The sequence below is a fragment of the Pipra filicauda genome, unplaced genomic scaffold (assembly GCF_003945595.2).
Source record: "Pipra filicauda isolate LSUMZ 115617 unplaced genomic scaffold, ASM394559v2 scaffold253_size2546935_pilon, whole genome shotgun sequence".
Lineage (NCBI taxonomy): Eukaryota > Metazoa > Chordata > Aves > Passeriformes > Pipridae > Pipra > Pipra filicauda.
The window spans coordinates 1,336,464-1,345,639 of NW_024104369.1; the positions used below are offsets into that span (position 1 = coordinate 1,336,464).

Consider the following 9,176-nt stretch of genomic DNA (forward strand, 5'->3'; position numbering starts at 1 on the left):
TTTTGAAATGGGGTACATGGCAAGTAGTTTGTGAGGGTTGTCCATACTCTACAATTAATTGATTAATCTTGTCTTTGCTCAAACATATACTCTGCTGTAGTTCTTCTCATCCCTAGAATATCTGATATGTAGAGGGTAAGGCTAAATGGTCTCCTTACCTCCCTTTAACAGGCATCATCTGCAAGAACATGCATAGCCCATTGTTGTCCACAAAGCACACAGTAAGAAGTAAAAAAGTATTCAGTGGAATACAGTCCTTTCTGATTATTATATATCCATTCTCAATCCCAAAATAATTATACTTTTTATGTCCAAAGCTTTATGACCTAAAGCAATATTTTACATCTGTCAAGAATGATTTATGCAATAATGACTTAAACTGCAAAATGGAGTCCTCAAAGGAAGAGCTGTCAAACATTTTCACCACAAATAACTTTAGTAAAATAAGAACTGATATACTGTATAAACAATATATTGCCTTCAAGTATAATTCAGATCATATGGCCATACGGTTAGTGAAAACGAAGCGAGATAGAACATGATACTGCTGCCTTGATATCAGTATAATTTTTGAATTAAGCAGATTTTAATGCCTAATGGGCAATACTTGAAAAAAAAATCTGTTTCAAAATAATAGTTCTTCTGATTTGTGTGTATTTATCTATTGCTCTTTTTAAAAGGGGATATTTACATTCAAAAAGAAATTTACTGTGTCTTTAATCCCATGAGTACATCCAGTGATCTTAGCGAAGCTTCTCGCGCAATGAGAACCTATAAATTTGGACCCTTAGTTTTGGCATACATCTGTTGCCATTAACCATTTTTCTCAGTAATTAATTATTTTGGTAACTATGTAATTGCCTACCGTGCCTCTACAGGAACAGGACAGAGGACTAGAAGTTTGCCTGGATTGCATCAATACCCTTCTAACAAGAAAAAGGAGTGAGGAGAAATTAAAAGCAAATGTAGGCTATATTAACAATCTTATGCTGATACAAACACTGCTAGAGAAGCTAGTGAGAACAGGGCACTGGTGTGCTTGGGATAGGGTCTGCTGGATGCCTGGCATCCCACCTCCATGCCATCTAAACATCTTACAAAAGACTATCACAAGCATTCTACACTTCTCTGCACCCTCCCCGCACTGCGCAGTGAAAAGGGAAACAGGCCCAGTCCAAGTTACATATTTATAAAACCATGATACATTGAATTTTTATTCTCCTTTGACCACTGTATCTTCTGTCTGTTGTGTTTAAAGCAGTGTAGATTCAAGTCATTTTCTGAAAATCAACTTGCTACAAAATTGTTCCCATCCTTCTGTCCCATCTTCTTTGAGTGTGTGATCTGGCCAAAAGATTAAAGCAGTGAACAAACAGCAAGCAGCATTCAGTCTTGCATTGTCAAGACATTTAAAACTCAAAATCTTGCACTTTCATCTAGAAAAGTGGACTACAGATAAGTAGAGCATCAGAATCTTAACTCCCAGTACATATGCAATACCCTTTTTCTACAGCAAGAATTTCCTTTTAAACTGTGACATTTTGAAATTATGTGAGGTGGTATTTAAAATAAGAAAAATTATTTATAGAGTGATTCCCTTTCTGATATCTGCATTGCTGGACTTCTGATGACAGATTAGCTTCATAAGTGATCCCCCTGACATTTGCTTCACTTCAAAATATTAACATAATTTTTAATATAATCAATGGCTTATGTAGAGTAAATGATAGTGTGATGTGAAATAAGGTTTTATTTACCATTCACTGGGCATTTTTTAGGAATGTGTAATATGGTCTTCAGAACCTCCTGTCAGTGGAACCTCAAGTGATTCACACCTTCATGAGGTGTCTTCCTCCTCTGTATGCTTAGTATTATGCTAAATATTATACAATGGGTTGCTATGAAATTAAATGTCAAATCAAACTTTCAAGCAGTGGGTAGTTTACTGGAGTAACTTGGGTTACTCACATGGAGAAAGTTACATTTCTACTTGTGCTAGAATTGACCTCTCAAAATATTCTCATACTCCCTCACAGCACCCAGTACAAAATGAGCCACTAACAAGGCACTAAACTCTTAAATTTTTAGAAAATTCTTGAAATTCAGTTTGCTTCACAACCTGGGGGAAGTCCTTGCTAAGTATCACTATTCTGTACATTGTTATTATATACACAGTATGCTATAAAGGGGTATATGTGTACATGCTATATATTGCAAAACCAAGTTTGAGTGTCAGACCAATCTTGTCTTTTGTCAATTTTTGCATGTAATCAGTGACTTGATACTTTAAATTTTATTTATGACTCCATATAATTCACCTATATTTGTTTAAATTTAGCTGATCATATAGTGCACATGGTAAGTCTTATTCACATTAGACAGGTAAAACATTGAGGAATTCAATCCAAATTTGCCTAGAACTGTTGTCTGCAGCTTTTGAAATTCCTTAACCTTCACACATAAAATCTAGGCATTTAAAGAAACTATTCACAGAAGTGAAGTTACTGAGAACTCTTATACATAAGATTGTTTTTGCTAAATAATCCATAATTTAGCATTCAAAAGTATTTACAAAAGATACAGCAGTTTTTATGGACGGTATTAGTTTGGTTTGCCTTAAACAGATTAGGGTGTGTTGCATGATGCCAGAATTCAGCATTTTAGAAAAGTATATATAGACATATATCCAGTGATTGACAGATAAGCAGTGCTTTAGTTAAGTGTCTTTCCCTCCCTCCTGATGTCTTGGGAGACTGTAGCACTTTTAAACTACCAGATCTCAAAATTGTGCTCCAGGCTGGTGGCTGTGAAAGTTAGCATTGACATTCTCCTTTTGCAATATTATTTTTAACACACGCCAGGTTAACAAACACAGGCTAGATGTGTAAAAGACATACGGTGTCAGGTCTCCTGAGAAATCTATGTTCAATGCACAGCTACAGCAACAAATCTTGACCAAAATATGCTCCAGACCACCAAAGCAGATCTAAGAATAAAGGGCTGTACTGAGAATCTGCTAAGAAGAATATGCTTACATATTGGTAGCATGGGTAGAATGGTTGGCCTGAGTCCTATCTGAATTATACCAGCCTAAGCTAAAAACAATATTACTTAAGTCTCTCTGAGATAACAACAGAATTATTGAAAACAGGGTTTAACTCTGTGACTTTAAAATGAAAGTACACTGCATGTGATTCTAAAATTGATGCAAACAACACACTGGCACTTCTCCAGAACTAATTTAAGCTCAGTATTTGAATATGAATTTCCTTTTCCTTCTCCCAAGAGTGTACACAGCAAGAGGCAAAATAAGGTACACCACACTTATCCATTATTTGGACTTGTTTGAAAGATGGATGTTTTTGTAAATAACTCTGCGTAATTAAAAAAACAACCAAACCAAAACTGTACCTATAACTATTAGGTATCATAATTAGTTTTCATGTGCATGCATTTTTAAATCTGCAAAAATATTTATTCATTTTGTGCTCTTAACAGGAAAAAATCACCAAAAGACTTAGCCATTCTGCATGTATTGAGTCTTTACTGAATAACAGTGAAACTGTTCATAGGGTAGCTATCCACAAATTTTGATTCTAACAACATAATTTTAGAACAACTTCAGTTGTTCAGTTGCAGGTACTCCAACTTCACAATATCTCAGCTCTGAAAAAGACTTGTCCCTTTCTTTATAAGCTAAGGCTTTCTTCATGATAGGGCATTTTTTTTAACTTTGTGGTACTTTTCCCAGTAAAATACTACATTTAAATCAAGGTATGGTTCCTCTATGATGATTACTTAAGAGATTTACATCTACTTTAAACCAACCAAGAGGAGAGCTTCTGTTCAACAGTTGCAAACACCGTGCTAGCTTCATTCAGCTGATAGAGTCAGTGTACAGTGATACACTCCATACACCCACCACTCTGGGGGCAGATTCCCTTACTGATACACACAAGTGTACTCCATTGGACTTCAGAGAAATTACACCACTACTCCAGCAAAGGCTCTGGCCAGCACAACATACACAGTTCTTTTACCAATCAACTGATAGCCAAACACACAAAAATCTTGAAAATAAAACCAGACTTTACCATCTTTGTGATAATAGGTGACTTCTACTTTCCTCTCCTCTGACCCCAGAAGTGCTTGAGCAATTTGGGCAATATGATGTCTTTTGGTCTCTGGCCCATGAAGAAAATCACAGGTGCAAGGTTTCTGCATGACATCTGGCCTGGAGAACCCGGTCATCTCACAGAACCCATCATTGCAGTAGATGATAGCACAATTTTGCACTCTAGCATTAGCAATGATGAATTTTTTATCTGCAATAAAAGAAAGTTATGCATTTTTTAGTACTCTTTCAACATTTCATATAGTGTCGATTGCATGGATGGATGCTGAACAACCCTTCTTCTCATGGGGAATGCCTGAAATGTAGAGATTTTCAGTCATTTGATGGAGCTAATTTGATCCATAGCTTTTAAAGAAACTTCAATCAATTTAGAACACATCAAAGATAGTTGTCCTTTAAGGAAACAAAACCAGATTATGCAAGTCTTTGCGAATCTCCTTTCAACTTCAATTTTTTTTCTTTTTTAGCTTCACTGAAGCACAGGTGATGAGCGCTGCCCTGTCACTTGCACCTCAGGCAGGTCCATGAAAAGTTCTCTTCTGGGGAGAAGTGGGGCCTCAGGAAGGGGGTTCTACTCAAGTGAAGGGCTTACTAGGGTAAGGTCCAACCATCTCAGTCTACTCTTGAGGGATTTTCATTAGGTGAATGTCAGTAAGTTCATAGTCAGTATTTTAATGAATCTATCTAGAAAAGAACAGAATAAAAAAATATTCCTTAAAAAAAAGGGGAGTATGAAGGTACATTAAATTATTGTGATTTTGGAAACATTTTGCACAGTTTGCCGAAGTTCTGTGCTTCTGTCCATCATCTTTTTCCCAAACTCTTATCTGACAGAAAGATTCAAAATTTTCAACTCTCATTTAATTTGTTTCTGTTTACCACTATAACACACCATTCCCACTGTAGTTATAAATGTGCAGCTTTGATACATTTACTGGTAATAACATTAATTTCTGCTCGCTTAATTATACTAGGTGGTTGCTTGCTTTATAAAACATTTCTTACATGACACCAAGTTATTATAGTAGTACAACTCTTCAAAATTTTAAATATGGTCTGTTTGGGACACAGTGAAACATGTGGAGAGAAAAATACATATTTCATTCTTACTTTTTCTAGTGTCTTTCAATCAGGCTGAACTCTCACTGTCACATGCCTATTTAGCAGCTAGTGCTTTATTAACTAAAAAAAATGTACACTACACGAAAACTTTACTTGAGTAGCAACACTGACTTAACATTTAGATAAACTAGGACTAAAAACACCATTTCTATTTTTCCCTCAAATAATATAAATATTACAAATGTTAATGTAGATTTAAGTATAAGGAAGTATATAAACTGGAATTAGCTGTAAAGGTTTGCACCAGACTGATACTAAAATTATGCTAAATATTTAAATCAATGTACATACATAAAACTGCTGTTTCTAAATGAAATTCATTTTAAGCATCAAGTGTTCCTTCTAACAGTTAATAGTAAACCAGAGTTCCTGCCAGGAAAAACACTTCAGCTTCAGCCTCCTTGACAGATAGTAAGCTGCTGCATTGCAAAAGATCTCACAGACTCTTCCTGAGGATGTATTTGTACTGGTTTGATAGATATTTTAGACTTACATAAACAAAATAGAGAAATTTGACAGCTCTATTAAAATTCAGTCATGACAACAAGGTAAGAGAATATTTTTTCTTTAATAACTCTTCTGCATATTATCTGCTTCCTCTAAATCAGTCAGACTGTTCTGCTTTATTTTGAAAAGGCAATTATAACTAACAGCAATAACAATCATAACGACAATAAATCTAGCTTATTTTTTAGACATTTCACAGGCAGCAAGATTGTACACTCTGCTTTTAGAGCCATCTCACCAGTTCAGAAGAAGGTAAGAGATATAACTTCTACAGCTATACAACATGGATACAGTCAAAGACAAAAACTATTCCTTGAAATAGTGGGGGCAAAAGCCCCAACACCCCCCTTCTCCAAAACAGCAGCCAATAATTCAAGTCGGTAATCTGTATTCTAGATCAAAAATAATGTTACTCCTGCCAGGGATCCCCTCCTTACCTCCCGGGTTTTCTTTTCAAGCTACAAACTTAAAATAGTCTGGAGCTGCTGTCCATTTAGTCACAAGCAGAATCAAACTACTGTACCAAAATAGATAGAAAGCGAGAACTTACTTTGCCCTTCAAATTTTCGAATGATTGTACCCAAAAATGTATTTTGTGGTGCCACATGACCTCTGCGAACAGGCATGTTTGTACAGGTCTTCGGTTTTCTGTGCACAATGACTTCTCCAAGGATCTCCTACACGGCTCCAGCCCAAAGCACCGAGCCAGCTACCCTTTGTGACAAATCATCGTCCTCTGGAGATCGGAAATCTCTTCCCATTAGCAACACTTCTAGAGACACGCTTTTCCTATTGGAGTCAGATCCATCCCCCGGTTTCTTTCTTTCTCTCCTTGCTTTCTTTTCTATTTTTTTTTCCTTGAGGAGCTCGGACGCTATTGTCTGGGGCGGGTAGGGGTGGGGTAAGCAGGAGGAGGTGTGGGGGGGAAGATTACAAGGGTAATCGATCTCTAGCACCAAACATCGCCAATTTTCCAAAGCAAATGGCTGTGACCCGGCAGTTTCCGACGCTGTAGTGGTGGTTTGAGGGCTGGAAGACTAATGTTGCTCCGCTGCCAGAGGGAGTGACGTTCCCCCCCTCCGGGCTTCACCAGGGCGCGCCAGCAGCTCGGATTACTCAAGCGTGGTTTAGCAGGAGCCAGCCAATAAATCTCTTCAAAACTCAGCGACAAACAGCGGCATCAGGAATGAGCTACACCCCAGCAGCACCGCGACGTGCCACATCCCCACCGCGGCGGCTGCAGGGGGGCAGCGGGGACCGCGGGCACTGGGGGCGGGGGGGCCCCGCCACCTCCGGCAGCCCCGGCGTCCGCCCTCCGGCACCGCCCGCCCTGCGCGGCCCCTCCGCGTGGCCCGCCGGGGAGCCCCGGGCGCTGCCAGGGCCGGGGGAGGGAGGGAGCTTGGAACACGCCCCGTCTGGGGCGGGGGGAGGCGCGAATAGGGGTCGATTCTGAGCGATGGGGGAGCGGGGGAAGGGACCATCGGAGCCCTCGGCGTCCTTCCTCGCCCTAGTGGACGGGATCGCTCCCTCCTCCCGCATCGTGACCCAGGCGAGGACTTCCCCTCGCCTCACGACCCCCTCCCGGCAGGCAGGGGGATCCCCCGGGGGCCGAGGCTCCTCTCGGAGGGTGCGGGGGCTGAGCTCTGCCCGGCCGCCCTCGCCCGGCCCGGGGCGGCACCGAGCGGGTGCCGGGGCCGCTGAGCTGCAGCCCCGGACCGGGCTCCGCCCCGCCGGCCGGGCCGGGGCCGGGGAAGGGGCCGGGTCGGGGCTCCTCGCCGGCCCGGAGCTGTCCGTGGTGCTGGAGCCGCCCCGCTGCCCGCGGCCGGGCCCGGGGAGCGCCAGCCTCCCCACACCTGGCTCCTCTCAGCTTCTCCCGTCCCACAGGAATAGCTGGGGAGGCTCCCGGGGGAAGCGGGTATTATTTTCAGGCTGTAATTAAGGCTTCCTGCACTATCCAGCAGGCAGAACGGTGTGCGTTCTGCACGGCTCGGCGAGGTGATACAGGGAGGGAGCTGGGGGCAGCCATGCGGTGCTGGAAAGGCATCTCCAGGGTAGTGCAAAGCAGTGGCGGCTTCTTAATAAACTCACAGGGCAAAAAAAAGAGAGGCACCTGAGCACAGTTCTTTGTAATCGCAAGCACAGGATATTGAGTCGGAGAACCACCGCCTCCCACCTGTTCTTCCGCAGCACAAACAGGTGTTTCCTTATTCCCGTGAGCTTTTCTCAGGTGTGGCCTTTGTTTCATTGTTACCGTGTGTCATCCTCTATATTAATCAGAGGTGGGACACAGTCTGTTGAGTAGGTGGGTACATTTCTAGATTAATTTAATCTCACTGGAATCGTCCCGGATTTATAACTGTAAATGATGTCTGAAAATATAATTTATATATACATAAACTGTATTTAGATGGCTTCATAGTAATTAACTGTATACTAATTACAAAGCCTCAGCTACACTAAATATGTATTCAGGTACATAATCAATCTTAGGAAGTGAGCGTTCCTTATTTACAGAAGAGAATGTTTTAATCTCTGTACTCAGTGGTATGAATCAAAGGAAAAGCAGACATATTTTTCTGTAATAATAATTGAAGAAGTAATTCTTGTGACTCTGATCAACACTAGAGAATAAATCTCTTAAAGTATTTTTAGCTACTTTTCATTTTGTTTGGACAGTGGATAAGGCTGCAGGTTGGATTTTTCTTTTTCTACTCTTTAACTTTACCAAGGACATATATTTCCCTGAAAATGTATTCAAGTTCCCAAAGACAGCAGTAGAAAGAGCGTACACAAGTGAGAGGAGCACATTTATTTTAACACTTTCTATAATACCTAATATCTAGTCAAGACATAATGGCCAGCAGTGACTTCATTCTCATTTTTACATTAAAAATGGCACTTTGATGTTTCTATACCAGCAGCAGAAAATAAACACAATAAAGTTGTGACCTGTACTAAACAACCAGTGTTTGTTTGTAGTATTCAACAGTTAGAAGCAAACTAGATCAACTACAGGCCAGTAGAGTCCAAAGTCCAGTGCTTTAAGTGCCTGTCTGGAAAGAAAACAAGTAAAAAATAAAAGATAAAAATAATTTTAAGAATTAAAATTTTCCTGAAGCTCCATCTTTTCATGTTAAATTTGAGAGCCACCCTATTCTTGCCTGAAAACTAAAGGCACCAGAACTCCATGACTCTGGAAAACCTTTTTTTGTTCCGTCTCCTGATGGCAGCTTGAACTTTGATGTTGATTATGTGAATATATATTAAACAGAGTATACTTTTTCTTTTGTTTTCCTCACCTTGATTGGTTTAGAACCTGATCAAGACAACCCCAGCCAAAGCAAGATAACTGCTGCTAAAAGACCAGGTCTGAGATGTAGTTTTTATCAGGGTATGAATTCACAAGAATGAT

General features: G+C 40.4%; 1 protein-coding gene across 5 annotated transcripts in view; it reads right to left on the minus strand.

Annotated features, from left to right (window-relative positions):
• KCNH7 (potassium voltage-gated channel subfamily H member 7) overlaps nt 1–7,063 on the minus strand; it is a 219,044-nt gene extending 211,981 nt beyond the window's left edge. For 3 of the 5 annotated variants that reach the window (XM_027734194.2, XM_039382071.1, XM_039382069.1), the window contains exons 1-2: nt 6,315–7,063; nt 4,095–4,325 (exon numbers count right to left, since the gene is read on the minus strand). In XM_027734194.2, the coding sequence (XP_027589995.1) occupies nt 4,095–4,325; nt 6,315–6,390 (307 nt within the window). In that variant the 5' untranslated portion in view covers nt 6,391–7,063. The remainder of the gene's footprint in view (nt 1–4,094; nt 4,326–6,314) is intronic. The other 2 variants (XM_027734195.2, XM_027734193.2) reach the window with 1 other exon arrangement.
• Nucleotides 7,064–9,176: the final 2,113 nt, after the last annotated feature.